At 32.3% G+C, this 20769-nt stretch overlaps 1 protein-coding gene across 4 annotated transcripts in view; it reads right to left on the bottom strand.

Moving 5' to 3' along the window:
- Positions 1–20769, bottom strand: part of LOC114330512 (ras-related protein Rab-37-like) — a 489416-nt gene that overhangs the window by 48605 nt on the left and 420042 nt on the right. For all 4 annotated transcript variants that reach the window (XM_050643008.1, XM_050643010.1, XM_028279856.2 and 1 more), the window contains one exon: positions 8204–8314. In XM_050643008.1, the coding sequence (XP_050498965.1) occupies positions 8204–8314 (111 nt within the window). The remainder of the gene's footprint in view (positions 1–8203; positions 8315–20769) is intronic.

The raw sequence follows: 20769 nt of genomic DNA, 5'->3' as shown, positions 1-20769 counted from the left end.
ACAGAGTGTCCAGAAACTCTACCGACAAACGAAAAAAGAAGATTCCTCAGATAGTTTTAAGATAATTTAACCCAATTCACTTAGTCCGAAAATGCTTCCTAAGGGAGCTAGAGCTCTTTGAAAATGGCGTCTTGTAATTAGTTTTTCTTAAATAACTCCAGAACGCTTCTATTTAGAAAAACGAAAATTATTACGCATATTTATCATCCAGATATAAATCGATTCCATTCATTGTGAATTTCCAGTACCGGTCGTAGGCGCCCGTTTTGGGTACGGCAACGGTTATTTTATCCCATACCTTTTTTGTATTTAATTTTTAAGCATTTCTGACTATGGATTATTAAATTGTGAGTTATTCTAGTACTAAAAGGTACTCTAGCTTTAAGTCCATAGAATATACCATTTTCTAGGAAAATCGATTTGAAAATTTTTCTTTTCTTGAATTAAAAAAAAAATAAAAAAAAAACTATTTAGAAAACTGGTACGCTTGTTTATATAGAGATGAATCGGTTTCATTAATTGCAAATTTTTAGTACCGGTCATATGCGTCCGTTTTGGGTAGGTTAACGGTTATTTTGTCGCATAACTTTTTTGTCTTTTCAAATTCTTTTCAAATTCAAAAAACGAAAAATTTTCAAATAAATTTTTCTAGAAATCGATATGTCCTACCGACTTAAAGCAAGAGTACCTTTTAATTCTAGAATACCTCACAATTTAAAAATCCAGAGTCAAAAATACTTAAACGCTAAAGACAAAAAAGTTATGCTGTAAAATAACCGTTGCACTACCCAAAATGGACGCTTATAACCGGTACTAACAATTCACAATAGATGGAATCGATTTATCCCTGGAAGATGAATAGGCTTACCAAATTTCTTTTTCTAAATAGAAGCGTTCTGGAGGTATTTAAGAAAAACTAATTACTAGATGCCATCTTGCAAGAGCTCTAGCTCCCTTAGGAAGCATTTTCGGACTAGGTGAATTGGGTTAAATTGTCTTAGGAAAATACCTGAGGAATCGCCTGTCTTCGTTTGTAGGTAGAGTTTCGGGACACCCTGTATAAACAAGTTCTATAAGAGAGGGAGCATGCCGGAATAAAAATATGTTAGCTGGTCGCATAGGAATTAATAAAAATTACAAACAGAATATTAGTAATCATGGAACGTATGTAATACTTAAGTAGTTATTATAATATGGAACTGAACAAGTCTATGCCCCAAATGATCATGAAGACGAAAGGATAGGAAAATTCTAACCAGTCATTAATTTAATTCTAAAAATAAAAAATTCATTATATTATGTTACTTTATTACAAAAGTAAGAACATAAATGATTTTTTCTGTAAAAATAACAGTTATGACAGAGGATAAACACTGATATACTATCGAAATTACAAAAAGTTGAAAAACACTAAAATGAACCTGAATGGCTTAACTCAAATAAAAAAAAAACTAAAACCAAAATAAATATCTTTATGTGGGTGACATGCAAACGGGAGTCAATCTAAGTAAATTTCGTATAGGAATTTATCATTGAACAGTTAGTAATAGCAACAGTTTCAAAAATCTCAAAATGAAACAACAAAACACTATCCAACATCAGAAGTTTACTACTTCTGCTCTGAAAGAAAAACCCGTATTCTGACATTAAAATGTTTGAATAGAAATGACAACAGTAATATTTCAAGCAAAAAAAAATACAGGACGATAAAATGAGAAGCCAACAAAAATACATTGACAAGACATGAAACGAACAAAATAACTGAAAATAGGATCTTGATAGATGGCAATGTAAAGAAAACACGGGAAATACATATCATCGAAGTGGCCTTATTCTATTATTTATTTTATTTACCATTGATATTGCTTACCAGATTAATATCCTTATAGGTAATTTGCATGTTTGTACTTATTTGTTTATGATTTTTTCTAGCCCTTCAACTGATGCGTTATCTTTCCTGATCCTCATATATTTAGGTTTCTTAATATTAGGATTCAGTCCATAACGCTGATTCACTTCTGTATCTTTATTGATTATTTCTTGTAAGCCTTCTAGCTAGACTATTAGCAAATGACAGTATCATCTTAAACGACAAAGCAGAATTTGCAAGCAAAAAACCGTGGTGGTTCCAGTAATAATTACGTTTCTGAATCGCAAACCCTTACAGCCTGTGTAATGGATCCAAAAAACGTTGTCCCCAAATTAAATGTTAAGGAACAAGAGTCTTCGACAAAACGAAAGATGTATAGCATTTACATTTACGTTAATTTTGGTAATTCTTACTTAAAAAACCATAAGAGAGAGGCTATGCATGTAGGGAAAGAATGCGAACCCTCTCTATATTTCTTATTAAGCATAGAACGATTGTAAATAATAATACGATTGCTGCAAAGCATATTTTAAGACCCAAAAATTTTGACGACCTCAAGTGCTCCAAGAGTTTTATATGTCAAAAATGAATAACCATTTTCAATTTCGTTACAACGCGAAACTACAGGCGCATCATATTCTAGTCCAATCAGAGAGCGCTGCAAGCGCCTCTAGGTAGGAATCTAGTAGGAAGTAGGCCTCTGGGAACCTTCTCTGGTTACACCTCCGAGGCTTCTAAAATTTGCAAGCCATAACGGATGCTGAGACTAAGGAAGATGAGGGAATTTTACAATTTATAATTCACGTCTCATCTGCTCAGCGCTGTATAGTTCCAACGAGAATGGTTCCCTTCGTACTTTAATCAGAGTAAACATGTAAATCAAAAATGAATAACCATTTTCAATTTCGTTGCAACACAAAACTACTTAGTCTTTAGTTTTATATGTATATAATAGTTTTAAAAAGACCTTCAGTTCTCCTACTCGTATTATTGCGTTGCACTTGGGTACGTACCTAAAACTATGTTGCTATGAACACCTCCATTTAATACTAAAAGAATCAGCTGATTTTACGTGTACAACAGAAAGACAAATACAGGAATTGGCCAAGGGCTATAAATACATAATTTGAAAACGTTGCTGACAAATCGTTGGAGTTTGGAAATTGCTTCTCTCGCTAACAAAGATATTCAGGAACAAAAATTACCAAAGCTCGTACCACTTGTAAGTGATATTAAAATATTCCGAGAAGAAAGTATTAAAATTGGTGTAAAGTGTCAGAAGACGTTTGAGAGCAATATTGATAATGTTGAAACATAAAAATTTAGTTAACTATGCTCTAGCATTAGCCATTATTTTTAACAGAAGACGAATAGGTGATGTTCAGTATTTAAAAATTCAGCAATCTAGTAACGAAAGATAAACGGACTTCAGTGATTTTGAAAATGTTTTAACTGAAGGAGAAAAGGCACTTACGAGAGGACACAAAATTCCAGTGTGTTCTGGTAAAGGTTCTTGAGCTGTTGTTATTTTACTTCCAAAAATGTTGCAAGGTTTCATAGAAACTTTAATAAAACATGGACATAAATACATGTCTGACGTCGTCCGTCGTTAATAACTATAATATGTTTGCAGTTCCAGGCAGTAAGCTAAAATGGTATAAAGGGGATGTTTCAATCCGTAAATTGACAAGCAAAATGAATTTAACAAACCCTGAAGCTATGTCAAGCCACAAATTACGCAAAAATATTCCAACAGTAGCACAAATTTTAAGTATGTCCAAAAATCAAACTAAAGAATTTGCCAAGTTTATGGGGCATGACGAAAAAATGCATGATGAATGATATGAATTACCTGCCGACATTTATCAAACCGTAAAATTGTCAAAATTTTTAATAGTAATGGAAAGGGATTTTCTTCCTTTAGAATATAAAGGAAAATCGATTGAAGAACTAGATTTTCACCACTATTTAGAAATGCGGAAGAAAATAAAAAAAGCAATCTTCAAATACGAATATTAATTTTCCAAGTATTGCAGGTATGCAAGAAGTTAAAAAAAGTAAAGCGTTGGTTGCAAAAGATAACGTTCTGGCTCAAACAAGTAAAGTAACGTTTACACGTATCCAGTAACTGGCGCCAGTCTCACTGGAATGCGAGTGCTTGACTAAGACAGCGCTGGATAGGTTCGTTTACACGTATCCAGTAACTGGCGCCAATCTCACTGGCACTCTTATTAAAAATCCTAATACGGCCACTGAAACCACAGGTACGACAGCGCCAGCGACTGGAACGCTGTGTTTACACGTGTCTACAACCACTGGCACGGGGTTAGAGGGGACGCGGACGAGTACCACTGGCACGAAAAATAGACCAGCCTTCTATTCGAGAAAGCGCTGGCAGACAACGCTGGACTGGAACAAAAAAGCGTTTACATGATGCCAGCACTGTCGTTCCAGTGCCACTGGCGCCAGTTACTGGATACATGTAAACGCGCCTTTAAGAATTTAAAACGGACAGTGACGATAAGTAGGTACTATCCAAATAAAAAACTACTCAAATAATTCTAAAAACCAAGCACGGGAAAATTCCGAATGCGATTCATATGTGCCTCCACAAAGAAAAAATATTAAAAAACAAACCTTTTAAGAGAACACTTTTTAAATTATATCCAAGATGGCGTATATCCATCTAGATAAAAAAGTGAATTCCAATATTATAAAATCAAAAATTCAACATCTTATAAAAGTGAAATAAAATATGTATGGCATATGTAAGTTTTTTATATGATGCTTAAGTGAAAATATAGAAATATTTTTTTTTTACTTTTTGTTGCTATTTTTATAATTTTTTTTATTCTTAGATATAATAAACATCAAACCAACGCCTCAATTAAAGGGTTTGACATTTAAACAAAACATAATGAAATCATTTTTGTAGAAGAAAAAAATTAAATAGGTACCTAAAACCTAGTTTTGAGCTTTTCTCAAAATTTTTTGAGATCAGGATAAAAAGACCACTACACAAATTGTAGATTTTTTTATCGCCCACAGCTTTTGCGTTGATTTTTTTTAAACGATGCAATGTTTAGCCAGAAATTTCAGAAAACCATTTTCGCCCTTAAAACCACCCCACCTTCACCACCTTATAAATTATTTTCGTACACTTTGCTGTAAGAATACGTTTTGTTGGAACATTTTTACAGCTATGTATACTAATTCACTGGTTTTTAATTAAAATTTTTAAATAAACCGTTGACACTTTTTTCTGTGAGATAGGTAATATGTTTACTGCAAATAATAAATTTTATCGTTAAGAGCCTTTATAATTTTGCTGTATAAGAGCAATAATTCACACAAAATAATTTGGCTTAGCTTAATTTATTGCAAAATTCTAGCTTTGGAATATCTACTAATAAAAAAAATTTAAACATATAATCCAAACAAACCATGTTCATATCTTAAGCTTATTTAAAATATCAAAAATAACCATCCTTTATTTTTAATGTAAACAACAATAGAACATGTTAACAAATTCCCACTATTTCTTTAAATATATCCGTAATAAATACCTATACTACCTCTCGCTGTGCACCAAATTTCGACCCACTCAATCCTTTATTCATTTTCGAATATTTGGCAACGCCGCCTGAGGCAACAACGTACCGGCTTTCATTCTTAGTCATATATAGTTGTGAGGCGACAGCGCATTGGATTTAATCGTAAATTTATATATAAAAAAAAAACATTTAAAATCGTTTCCCCTCTTTAGAGATTCTTAATTAGAAAGTTCCCCTCATTGTATATATGCATATATTTTTTGAAAAAAAGAACTACAAAAGGGTGAGGCGAGGTCATCATAGTTTTCACCGCGAGGCGACAACGTACCTTTTATCGATATATGAAAATATATATGAAAATGGTTATTCATTTTTGATATATATATATATATATATATATATATATATATATATATATATATATATATATATGAGATGTAGATCCTTGAAACACACTCAGTGATCAAAAGATCCAAGGTTAATGGTTTGACGACCAATCGTACGAAATCAAACAGATGAAATAGAGAATGTGGAAAAATCCCCTTACGAACAATTCACACATCCACCATTTCGGGTTGGGAAAAATTTTTTAAATACATATATATACATATATATATATATATATATATATATATATATATATATATATATATATATATATACAGTTTTTGGTTATTGGGTTATGCAGCAATTGATAAGTGTACTCTTTTAAGTCTTTATTCCGAGCTTTCGTTCATGATTATGAACATCGTCAGGGTGCTACAATTATATTATATATGTGAAACAATATGAAAATATGTATATAAAATTATATGTACTTACAACTTATTGAGGATATTTCAAATAGGTGGTCATTAAAATGAGAATTGTACTTATTAAAATGGTCATAATTTTGTTTTATCGAGACATTACATGACCATTTTAATAAGTACAATTCTCATTTTAATGACCACCTATTTGAAATATCCTCAATAAGTTGTAAGTACATATAATTTTATATACATATTTTCATATTGTTTCACATATATAATATAATTGTAGCACCCTGACGATGTTCATAATCATGAACGAAAGCTCGGAATAAAGACTTAAAAGAGTACACTTATCAATTGCTGCATAACCCAATAACCAAAAACTGTACATTTACTGTCAGCAAAGACTCATTGTCTTCTTATATATATATATATATATATATATATATATATATATATATATATATATATATATATATATATATATATATATATATATACAAACGACCAACCTACGCCGACTGAAAACAAGTATTTCCTCTATGCTGACGATCTCGCAATATGTCCTCAACAAAATAGCTTTGAAGAAGTTGAGGAGAGGCTCGAAACTACCTTAAAAACAATGACAGAGTACTATCTGCAAAATTCCCTGAGACCCAATCCCTCTAAAACACAAGTCTGCGCCTTCCACCTTCGCGTAAAGGAAGCCAAGAGGAAACTCAAAATTGTGTGGAATGGTAATATACTAGAGCACACAGACCAACCTATATATCTTGGAGCAACTCTGGACCGGTTCCTTACCTACAGACAACATTGCATAAGAACGAGAGGGAAAGTAACAACTAGGAACAGCATACTCAGAAAGCTAACGGGAAGTAAATGAGGTGCATGTCCTGGCGTCTTAAGAACAGTGGCACAGGCACTGTGTTTCTGAACTGCTGAATATGCGTGCCCAGTTTGGGGCAGATCTACCCACGCTAAACAAGTCAATACTGCGCTAAATCAAACATGCAGGATAGTAACGGGGTGCATGAAACCAACACCACTCTCAAGCTTATATAAAGCAGCGGGTTTTGCAGAACCCTCAACACGCAGAGGCGTTGCAGAGCACATAGAGAAAATTAAACAGATTGCGGACGAGCGGCATGCCCTATACAAAGCTCGAACACCACGAATGCGACTAAAATCCAGGAAAAGCTTCCTTGGAACAGTGCAGGATGAACCGCCTGAGTATTTTCCTCTTCCTCAGGTTCAGTGGACCGGCCAGTCTTTAGACTTTAAAACTTGGAAAACTATGAATAAGATAAGAACGGGGGTCGCTCCAGTGAAATTAAACATGGCAAAATGGGGGAAAATAGACCAGGATGATGTGAACTGTGACTGTGGAGAAACGCAGAATATGGAACATCTTTTTACATGCAGAAACTGTCCTTATCGGTGTACCCTCGCAGATTTGTGGCTAGCCAGCCAACGAACATGGAACCGACGTAGCCCGATACTGGGCCGAAATTTTATAAATGACATGTCCGGACACGATAAAGCAAAGTAAGTTAGTGCTAAATGCCTTGGTATATCTTTATGATTATCTATTATTAAGGGGAAAGGGGCCAAATGTCGTCTTTCAAAATTTTCAATGTGTTTTAAATGTATTCATTTTTTTCGAATACTGAGAAAACTAATAAGTATTTTTGAAAAATTTAAACGCAGAATGAAAGATCGCACTAAATTTTCTCTTTTATTTTCACCACTGGAACTTATTAACATAAACATTATAGAAGTTTTCAGGGACTTCCGGCCCTCATAAATAACGTAATCTTTCATGCAGCGTTTAAAATTTTTAACTATATTTAGTACTTTTTTCAGGATTTGAACAAAAAAATCAATACATTTCAAACCCATTGAACATTTTGACAGGTGACATTTTGCCCCTACGACCATAACCAACATTTTCTAGTGTGCTGTATATTGGTTTTAGGAACGCTTTTTTGAAACTATTTCAATCAATACACCTATATCTCTTTACTTACCTAATAACATAATAACGACATCATCTTGTGCGTATTCTCGTATTTCGCCTAACCAAGCTCGTATATTATCAAAGCTCGTTTTATTCGTCACATCGTAGAGCAAAAGCAGAGCTAAAAAAGAAAAGAAAATGCCATTTTATATCAATCTATTTGATATCCGTTAATGAAGCGGAATAACAAATAATTAGTTGAAAATATCATGATATTGTTACATTGGATTAGGATTATATTACTATTTATTACTGTGTTTTGTTCATATTCCGCAAATTGTATCTTGTTACGAGTAATTTACTCAATGATTTTAATTGCTCGACCGTAAATAAGTGAAATCGGTTCGTTTTAAAATGTTCTATTTTGGTGATATACTGATAAAATAATAGAGCTTTTCGTTATGCTGGGGCCACAGTAACGTTAACGTCTAACGTCCATTATCGCATTAATTAACACAACAAAGCTGGCCACACTTATTTTAGCGCGTAGTCAGCAGAAAACGCGTTTTAAATCCAATAATTTCAAGATGGAAGTCGAAGCTGCTACGCTGTTATATTTTATGAATGCTAATTATTTTATGAATTTATTATTTTATAAACGGATCAAGCCAAAACCAAGACTCAAAAGAAGATGGTGGATGATAAAACTGCACTGAAAACGAACACGGTAATGACATAAAATGCAAACCAGCTTGTTTTATATACCTTAAACGTTCCCATGCCAGATTTTAACGATTTTTTATGTTTATTTAAATGGGTCCTATAGTATCCCATAAGTGTGTCTTTTTTCTTTTTCAAATCTTCTACCGTCGCTGAAAAAGATAATAATTGCACAATTTGACGCCAAGCGTCACCATGAACAAACACCAAGATTTTTAGGGATTTTTGTCGGGGATCCCATAAACAAGGTTCTGTTTAAAAAACTGTTAAGAATTCAATTATTTTCTCATTACTCCACTCTATTTTCGTAGAATAGTATGTACCTATTTCACAAAACACATCACTCTGCTGCGCTGCAAGCTAGAACTTGTTGAAACAGTGCAAGTGTAGCCACAACAACGTTATAAGTAACGGAGTAACTCCTTTGAAGTCTCGAAAGATCTATCTACCCGATCTATCGCCTAACGTTTAACGGCATTAATAATGGCATTAACAAATTAGCGCGGTAAGTCATGGCTACACCTAACGCGTTAGTCAAATAACGCGTTAATTAAAGGAATTAGACGTTACTGTGGCCCCAGTATTACAGGGAACTAATGAAATTTTTCCATGATCCTCTTTGATACAGGTATCTAAAATCTGCTTCTGATAAATTTGTTGACAAAATATGCAAAAAAATTAACCGTCAATTTTTTTCTTTAACGTAAACTAAGATCGCTAATTAGTTTTAAATACTAAAGGTGAATAAACTATTTTGATTGGGAAATACGCCACAATTAAATTGAAAAACTAATTTTATTAACGTTTCGACGCCCAAATCGGATGTCGTTGTCAAAATTCAAAATATTACTAAATTAAACAAAAATATTGTTGCTTAGTAAAAAATTCTTCTAATAATTATTCGTCTAATACCTATTAATAAAAATTCTTCTAATAATTATTTTTCTAAAAATTATTAGAAAAATTTTTTGCTAAGCAACAACATTTTTGTTTAATTTAGTAATATTTTGTATTTTGACAACGACATCCGATTTGGGCGTCGAAACGTTAATAAAATTAGTTTTCAATTTAATTGTGGCTTATTTCCCAATCAAAATAGTTTATTATAAAGGCAAAGTTTTCAAACTAATAGAAACATTAATAATATTGAATAATATTGAAAAATATTACAAATATTACTAAAAGATTTTTAATTGAAAACTTATTAGTCCATTTCCCTGGTAAGATCTCCATGGCTTCTAAAAATTGCAAGCCAGATGGATGCTGAAGCGAAGAAGACAAGAGGGAATTCAAAAATTTACAATTCACGACCCCGTCTGTTCAGCTGGTAAATTCCACCCGTGTTGAGCTGCCCCCCCCCACTTGCAAAAATAAAAAAACAAACAGCCCTGATTTATGAGCTATTTATGAGCTTTCATATTCAGCAAACTAAAAATTTTGAGCTCGTTTCACTGAGCAGGAATTTAATACTTTAGTGGGGGGGGCAGCCCCCCCACTACTTAAAAATAGGAATATTAAATCGCGCCCCCACTACTTAAAAATAGGAATATTAAATCGGTTTTTGCGGCAGAATTACGAGCTATTTATGAGCTCTTGAAATTATATAGTTTCGATTTTTGAGCTCATCCCCTTCACCCCCAAACAACCCTTTAATTGATTTAACTTAAGAGAAAAATGCTGAGAAAACTTAAAATATATCGTATTGCGGATATAATTCCTATAGCTTATATACTCTAAGAATAAACTATTAAATCACGTGCATTTCGATTATTGAGCTACAACCCCTTCGCAAGAAAACCACCCTATCTTTCCGGCTTAAGAGAAAGTTGTACTTCAAATGCATTAAATTAATTATGTGGCGACTACACATCATTTAATAATTTATAAGATTCCAAATTACGCGCATTTAGATCAGTAAATTGCAATTTATTTTGTATAGTGCAGTCACTGATGGTAAAAATCAACGATTACCTTCAATTTCGGTGAACCTTCATCGATTTTCACGAAAATTGGTCAGTTGTTAGAGGATACGTCAAGAAACAAAGGTGACATGGTACCACCTTGCGCCTTTACCCTGAGGGTGGATACCGCCCCTTCTCGGGGGTGAAAATTATTTTATAAAAAATAACTGCACAAATCAATAAAAGAACAAATTAAAAGCAAAATTTATTATATAAAGTTATTAAAATAAGTCAATACTTTTTAAGTTATTAAAGATCAAAGATTTTAATTATTCGTGAAAAAAAAAATGCATGTTTTGAAGCGGTTTTTCGTAAATCACTGAAAAACTGTAAGTTTTTACAAAAAAGTTAATAGTAGTTTAATTAGTATAGCTTATATTCTAAGAATAAACTCTTAAATCACGCGCCTTTCGATTAAAGAGCTACAACCCCTTCCCAAGAAAACCATCCCATATTCCCGGCTTAAGAGGAAACAGTAGCGATCAACAGGTAGCAAAAACGCGTTCCAAGATTGCGGCTGTAATTTTGAATATTTTTTCGAGATATTTGGCACACGTATTCGTAATATAATAAAGAATGGCGGTACAGAGCCCAATTTGAAAAATATATTTATATGTGGAAATTACTCTGTAATTAAATACATTATTAAAAAAATGAGCCTGTACCGCCATTAAGAAGAACAAAAAAATACACTTTCTTCAAATAAATTTTTAAACGATGCCTAGATTTTGTGTCATTTTGGAACTACTAAAATTTTTTATTTCATTAGTAGTTCCAAAATGACACAAAATCTAGGCATCAGATAAAAAAGTTTATTTGAAGAAAGTGTATTTTTTTGTTCTTCTTAATGGCGGTACAGGCTCGTTTTTTTAATATTGTATTTAATTACAGAGTAATTTCCACATATTAATATATTTTTCAAATTGGGCTCTGTACGGCCATTCTTTATTATATTACGAATACGTGTGCCAAATATCTCGAAAAAATTTTCAAAATTACAGCCGCAATCTTGGAACGCGTTTTCGCTACCTGTTGATCGCTACTGTTTCACCTTAAGAGAGAGTTGTACTTAAAAATAATTTAAATTAATTATTTGGCGACTACATATCGTTTAATAATTTATGAGCTCGCAAAATATACGCATTTCAATTATTAAATTGCCATTTTCCTTCGATAGTGCAGTCACCGAAGGTAAAAATCAACTATGACCTTCGATTTCGGTAAATCTCCATTCATTTTCACGAATTGACAACAACTTGCGGTCTTAGCCTGGGGTATATGTCACCCCTTCTCGGAGGTGAAAATTACTTTATTAAAAATAACCCCACAAATCGAGAGAAGGACAAATTGTAAGCAAAATTTGTTATATAATGTTATTAATAAATCAATACTTTTTGAGTTATTAAAGATCAAATATTTTAATTTTTGTGAAAGAAAATGCATGCTATAAACCGATTTTTCATAAATAACTCAAAAACTTTAAGTTTTTACAAAAAAGTTTTCATCACTAAAATTGAAGCTAATAAAAAATATAATAAATTGCTTACTTGAAAAACCCTTTAATGTCAATTTAAAGTAAGTTATTGGTAATTAAATGTATATTTTTTTGTGACTGTTCAAATCTAAGGATTCAAGCTTAAATAACGGAAAAGATATGCATTTTATAACACTTAGGTACTAAATACTTGTCAAAGTACTTAGAAATACCTATGAAAAATGAGCTCCAGAAAAAGTTGATAGCATCAAAATCCGCTCACCAATTTTCGTGAAAATGAATGGAGATTTACCGAAATTGAAGGTCATAGTTGATTTTTTACCTTCAGTGACTGCACTATAGAAAGAAACTGGCAATTCAATAATTGAGATGTGTATATTTTGCGAGTTCATAAATTATTAAACGATATCTAGTCGCCAAATAATTAATTTAAATTATTTTAAGTACAACTCTCTCTTAAGCCGGGAATATGGGATGGTTTTCTTGTGAAGGGGTTGTAGCTCAATAATCGTGATTTAAGAGTTTATTCTTAGAATATAAGCTATACGAATTAAATTAGTATTAACTTTTTTGTAAAAACTTATAGTTTTTCAGTGATTTACGAAAAACCGCTTCAAAACATGCATTTTTTTCACGAATAATTAAAATTTTTAATCTTTAATAACTTAAAAAGTATTGCCTTGTGTTAATAACTTTAAATAATAAATTTTCCTTATAATTTGTTCTGTTATAGATTTGTGCAGTTATTTTTTATAAAATAATTTTCACCCCCGAGAAGGGGCGGTATCCACCCTCAGGGTAAAGGCGCAAGGTGGTACCATGTCACCTTTGTTTCTTGAGGTATCCTCTAACCACTGACCAATTTTCGTGAAAATCGATGAAGGTTCACCGAAATTGAAGGTAATCGTTGATTTTTACCTTCAGTGACTGCACTATACAAAATAAATTGCAATTTACTGATCTAAATGCGCGTAATTTGGAAGCTTGTAAATTATTAAGTGATATGTAGTCACCAAATAATTAATTTAATGCATTTAAGTACAACTTTCTCTTAAGCCGGGAAGACAGGGTGGTTTTCTTGCGAAGGGGTAGTAGCTCAATAATCGAAATGCACGTGATTTAATAGTTTATTCTTAGAGTATATAAGCTATAGGAATTATATCCGCAATACGATATATTTTAAATGTTCTCAGCATTTTTCTCTTAAGTTAAATCAATTAAAGGATTGTTTGGGGGTGAAGGGGATGAGCTCAAAAATCGAAACTATATAATTTCAAGTGCTCATAAATAGCTCGTAATTCTGCCGCAAAAACCGATTCAATATTCCTATTTTTAAGTAGTGGGGGGGCTGAGTCAGCCCCCCCCACTAAAGTATTAAATTCCTGCTCAGTGGAACGAGCTCAAAATTTTTAGTTTGCAGAATATGAAAGCTCATAAATAGCTCATAAATCAGGGCTATTTGATTTTTAATTTTTGCAAGTGGGGGGGGCAGCTCAACACGGGTGTAAATTCCAACGGAAAATGGACCTAGTTACTCAAATGAGTAAAGACAAATATAAAAATAAATTAAAAAATTCCATTCTTATTCATTTGCAATGCGAAGGCAAAACCGTCTTATTTTTCACTTAGAACAGGGAGCGCAAACCAGCACTCTAAATAGACGATTTTCGACTCTAATTGGAGTCATCATCAGAGAGGCGTAGGTTTGCTGCTCTCTGCCCGAAGTGACAAAACTACGAAAGCTTATCACCGCATTGCAACTGACGTCTAGCGTCATCTGTCAACTGAAAGGCAAAGTTTTCAACCTAACAGAAACATTAATAATATTGAAAAATATTAAAAATATTACTCTAAAAGATTTTCAATTGAAAACTTATTGGTCCATTTCTCTGGTAACACCTCCATGGCTTCTAAAAATTGCAAGCCAGATGGATGCTGAAGCGAAGAAGACAAGAGTTAATTCAAAAACTTACAATTCACGACCCCGTCTGTTCAGCCGGTAAATTCCAACGGAAAATGAACCTACTTACTCAAAGGATTAAAGACCAATATAAAAATAAAATAAAAAATTCCATTTTTATTCAGTTACAATGCGGGGATAAGCTTTCGTAGTTTTGTCACTTCAGGCAGAGAGCAGGAAACCTACGCCTCTCTGATGCTGATCCCAAATAGAGTCGAAAATCGTCGATTAAAGGCAAGCGTCCACAGACCCGCATCGTACGCATCGGACGCATCGTACGCAACGGATTTTAGTTTGCCTTGTACAAAAATTTATGTAACTGCGTCCACTGATCCGCATCGTACGGATCGCATCATCGGCAATGCCGAAGGGTTGCTTCGAGAGGTAACTTTTGCGATGCGTGCCGATGAATCATTCGGAATGACGATCAGTGGATGCACCCCACGCGCTATGTTCGGAATTTCGATTTGACCAGTTGGAGCTAATCTACGGCTATTTGCATTTGACGATCGTTTTGGCCGTAATGAAACAAGTAAACTTACTTACAACTTTTATTTTATACATAGGTATATTCAGAAAGACATATTACAGGCCATGGTAAGTTGATTATGGGGAAAATATTATAAATATTACTCATTTTTCATGTTCATTGGTATTTTTCAAGATATCTTGAGGATCTAACTATGAAAATTATTCTCGTTAAAAAAACAAACAAATTTTTCTATCTTACAGCAATGAACTTTTTAAAAAATATTAGACTTGTTAATGATGTTACTGAGAGAAGTGTAAAATTTATGACATTTCATTTTCCCTCGCAAAAGATGAAACAGCAAGCAAAGTGTGTTACAAATAGTTGAAAACCATAGAAAGTATTTTACCGATTTCAGAAAGGCAACTTTAATAAATTAATCTTTAAACAAACTTTTACTGATGTAGTTACTATTTTTCATTTAAATCAAATTGTAACAGCTTTGTGTATTCCTTTATATTCAAATGTATAATTAGTTAGAAAAATGGGTGCTATTTTGCGGTCTTCCGTCGTGTTTCTGCTATAGCTTGCGGTCTACCGAGATAATTTTAACTACAGCTTTTAGCTGTAATATTACTATGCCGATAAAAAATGTTTGCAAATAATTTTGTATTTTTTAAAACCATGTAGAATTTGGGTAAGGTTTTATAGGTCTAAAATAATTTTCGTAATATTTCAAATGACATATCCACGGCGGAAAGATAGTAACTGAAAAATTTGTATAAAATGAGTTACTTCGGTATTCGCTTGCGTATCAGCACCTATTAAACAGCGGTTACAGTTTGGAAAGCCTTCTGGAAGACATCCCGAAATTTTTCCCAGCTGTAATCGCTGTTTAATAGGTGCCGATACACCTATTCTGAAGCGAAAACCGAAGTAACTCATTTTATACAAATTTTTCAGTTACGAGGTCCTGCCTTTCCGCCGTCGACATGAGAGTTTTACCAGTATAGTGTCATTTATTATCTTTGACATAGGTATATCAATATAATATACAATGTGATCAGTATTTGCAAATACAATTTTTTTCCATTTTTTTAAATGGTACACCCTGTATGTTAGTATTGCATTTTGTAGCAAATATTGCAGGCTTTCTTTTGATATCAAGTTGTATGTATCTAGCATGTTTCGTTTTGTAGATATTCAAAAACGAACTATATATTTTACGTTTTTGCGGATTTTTTATTACTAAAACAGATACCTACATTAAATTATCATATTATTTTACCATACCAATAAATGTAGTTAATATGCATAAATTAATTATTAAATTAAATAAACAACCAATTGTAAAGTCTACCTTAGTAATATTTCTACCCTAGCAGGTAGTGGCATCGGCAATCCGATCGCTGCCGATACAGTGGACGCAGTATGAAAAATTAATCCGATGCGTATAATGCGTCCGATGCGGACGATGCGGACCTGTGGACGCTTGCCTTTAGAGTGCTGGTTTGGGCTACCTGTTCTAAGTGAAAAATAAGACGGTTTTGCCTTCGCATTGCAACTGAATAAAAATGGAATTTTTTATTTTATAGTTAATTATAAAAATGCCACAAGGAAATAGCTTCCGAACAATACTTAAGGTGAAGACCGGCAAATTATATGGAAAAGTGACATTTTACTGTCAAGTGTCAAGTTGTCAGTTGCCTTATAATGAAAATTGCATCTATTGTTGATTTGCCCAGCATAGAGCCAAATTGATTATCGGAGATTTCGGTTTCTTCACGTATCCGTCTTAGGTCTGGATCCCGCGTATGAAAAAAAAGTTGATTAATAGCAAGCTGAAAATTTGTTAAGAGCTTAAGGGTGACTAGTCGGATAAACTTTGATATATGGGAACACTGGAACAGGGGCAGTTTTAATTGTGGAACGGGTTAAAAATAAGGAACGGTCAGACTACGAAAACGGCACATTTATTTTGTCCGACAGAATAGACTTAAACTCTCCGAACCGAGAGTAAACTCCCATGCAAAAATCAGACTGCTATTTATCACCTGTCATAATTCCTGTCATTTGACATATTCTACATGTTCACTCATTAAAACGCCCATTTGGTGATAAATAACAGTCTGATTTTTGCATGACAGTTTAATCTCTGTTCGGAGAGTTTAAATCTGTTCTGTCGGACAAAACACATGTGCCGTTTTCGTGGTCTGACCGTTCCAAATTTTTAACCTGTTCCACAATTAAAACTTCCCCTGTTCCAATGTTCCCATATTTCAAAGTTTGTCCGACTAGACACCCTTAAGCTATTAACAAATTTTCAGCTTGCTATTAATCAACTTTTTTTTCATACGCGGGATCCAGACCTATCTATCAATTACTCTCTCCCATATTTTCATGGTGCGGCTAAGTAGTTTTATAGCCCTGTAATTTGTACACTGTTGTATATTTCCCTTGTTTTTGTAAACAGCTACTAATATACTGCTTCTCCATTCGTCTGGCATTGCTCTACATACTTCACCAGGAATATCATCTGGTCCGACTGCTTTTCCTTTCTTTATTTTCTGAAGCGTTTGAGCCACTTCCTCGTTTGTTATTTTGGTGACCATTGCTGTTACTGTCTCAAATAACTCCACAGGCTGCCTGTCAAATTCTTCATTTAATGACTTAATACATTAGGTGTTAGGTGTATTAATGACATGTATGTAATGTATTAGGTGTACGAAATAGTGTATAAATGTTGTTCTGCAGCTATTTCCTTGTGGCATTTTTATAATTAACTGTTTAGATGGGAACTAAGCAACAATTAAATTGAAAAAATAATTGTATTAACGTTTCGACGCCCAAGTCGGGTGTCGTTGTCAAAATACAAAATACTACTAGATTAAACAAAAATGTTGTTGCTTTGTAAAAAAATCTTCTAATAATTTATTTAATAGGCTATTGATTATATTCAAAATAAGATAGCTAAAAGGAACTACAACGTTAACGGGGTTTTATTATTTCATATGGTCAATGAATCTCTATATATGAAAAAACCGCGGAGTGCTACCATTTAAAGGGGTGCGTTTTTGAGAAATGGGTGAATTAGTCCCTGGACACAGGTTACATTAGGGAGAGATCTATGAACTTTTGGTACAAACACGTCAACATAAAAATTGTTCCTAGTTAAATTTCCTATCTACATATCACTTTTTAAAGTCAATGATACTTTTTTTTACAAAAATATATTCAAAAGAAAAAGCACAAAGAAACCCAAAAGAAAGAAATTTTGTTTTTTGTCCCATAACTTTTGTACACGAGGATACAGGTATAGACATTGCTTTACAGAAAAAAAACCTACATATTTCTTCTTTAAAATGTTGTTTAGTGGAGGTCATTAGGATTTATAGTTTTTGAATTATGATTTTTCAAAGTTCGCCACTCACAGCAATTTTGGGCAATTTTCCTTGTTATTTCACAAATATTGTTCTGTAACTTTTTTCTACGTAACTTTGGGTATATGCAATGGTACACGTAATAGGAACAGAAATGAATTACCTTTAAAATGGTCTACTGTATAACGTTGTACGACTTTTTCTTTTCGAAAGCGATTATGGGTTTTCAAGGTTTTATACTTTTAACGATTGTTTGTAATATAATATAAAAATAAAATAATGTTATTATATAATATATTATATATTATATAATATTATATTATATATAGTATATATAATATAATATTATATTATATATTATATAATACCTAATATAAAAAATATTATTTTTTACATTTTTTACGATTATTTTTGAAATTTCTCATTATAACTTTTTTTCTTCTACATTTAGGTATATATTATATTTTATAATAAAAAAAGCTTATTTTGTTTACTTTAAAATGGTGTATTACAAAAAATTTTAGGATTATTTTTGAATAAGATATTATTTTTCAAAATGTAATAAGTACTTGCAACGAGTTTTGATTTTAGGATTATTTTTTAAATTTTTCATTATAATTTTTTTCTTGTAAGTGAATATACTATATATTGCTCAATAAAGAGGGCTTATTTTCTTTTCTTTAAAATGGTGTATCATCTATATTTAAAAAATGGAAACCGAGTGATTCTTTGATATTTTTTTACCTGTATTATTTAAAATTATTTCTTTTACAAAAATTACATAAACATTAGTCTTAGAAAACATCACTTTAGTTAAAATTATTGAAACGTTGACATTTAAAAAATTTTCAAAACCAAATTCCATCTCTTCGTTAGCATTAGCTTCAACATCTTCCTCTGACACCTCAGTTATCTTAGAGTTTCCACAATTAGTACCCATGCACATGCACCCTTCGCAGAATATTGAACAACTAATTCCTATCTTCCTACAACCGCAGTTTTTTGTAGATCCTTTGGTACATTTACATGCTATTCTTTCAAGCAAAGCTTGTGGTGCAGGAGCTTTGACAGTAAATATTGGAATTAATCCATACTTTGAAGTTTGCCCGGCCGAGTCAAGTGGATCCAAAGTATTAGGTACGTATAAAAAATAAGATTCAATCATAACACACAATCACATAAAAAAGTTGTAATGAGAAATTTAAAAAATAATCCTAAAATCAAAAATCGATGCAAGTACTTATTACATTTTGAAAAACCATATCTTATTCAAAAATAATCCTAGAATTTTTTATTTAACACCATTTTAAAGTAAACAGAATAAGCTATCTTTTTTATTATAATATATACTTAAATGTAGAAAAAAAGGTTATAATGGGAAATTTAAAAAATAATCGTAAAAAATATAAAAACTCGCTAAAAGTATAAAATCTTGAAAAAGATAACCTCTTTAAAAGAAGTCGTACAACATTATACGGTAGAACATTTTAAAGAACCATACTGAAGTTTTTTTTTTTTTTAACATTTTAAAGGTAATTGATTTCTATTCCTCTTACATGTAGCATTGCATATGCCTAAAGTTTCGTAGAAAAAAGTTACAGAACAATATTTGCGAAATAACAAGGAAAATTGCCCAAAATTGCCGTGAGTGACAAACTTTGAAAAATCATATTTCGAAAACTGTAAATCCTAATGGCCTCTACTAAAAACCATTTTAAAGAGAAAATATGTATTTTTTTTTTCTGTGAAGCAATGTCTATACCTATATCTCCGCGGACAAAAGTTATGGGACAAAAAACAAAATTTCTTTCTTTTGGGTTTCTTTGTGCTTTTTCTTTTTAATATATTTTTGTAAAAAAAAGTATCCTTGACTTTAAAAAGTTATATTTAGATAGGAAATTTAACCAGGAACAATTTTTATGTAGACGTGTTTGTACCAAAAGTTCATAGAACTCTCCCTAATGTAACCTGTGCCCAGGGACTAATTCACCCCTTTCTCAAAAACGCACCCCTTTAAATGGTAGCACTCCGCGGTTTTTTCATATATAGAGATTCATTGACCATATGAAATAATAAAACCCCGTTAACGTTGTAGTTCCTTTCTATAGTACATAATCAATAGCCTATAATTTGACTCATTTATATCAGCAATTCAGATATATCGAGGGGTTCGAGCGAAAACCCGATAAATACCAAAATTATGAAATCCGGTATTTTTATTTCTGCTGTTGTAAAAACACGTCTCCTACCACTGGTAAATGTTATTATTTATTATTGACATTTTTAAGCACAATAACTAATAAAAACCAAACATGATAAAAACCGTTAACTCATATTTTTAAATAACACCAACCCGATATACAGAGTGGGCCAAATAAAAGGAGCCACCCCGATATTTTTCAGTATTTATTAGATTTTAAGAAAATAAAAAAACAGGTCAATTTTTGATCTAAGGGGGACACATTTTTACGATACAAACACCTGTCATTTGTCAACTCCCTCCCTTCCACTTCCCCCACCCCTTATTTTTAAATATGGAATAGGGATCGTGTGCCAGCTCATTTGAAAGGTTATTCAATTCTCTATTCAGTAATATCAACGTCGACTTAAAAATGTATACAGGGTGTCCAAGAAAAATTATTTTGGATTAA

Source organism: Diabrotica virgifera, chromosome 2, assembly GCF_917563875.1.
Source record: "Diabrotica virgifera virgifera chromosome 2, PGI_DIABVI_V3a".
NCBI lineage: Eukaryota > Metazoa > Arthropoda > Insecta > Coleoptera > Chrysomelidae > Diabrotica > Diabrotica virgifera.
Note: the sequence above shows the minus strand (reverse complement) of the source record. Positions and strands in the feature narration are given on the sequence as shown.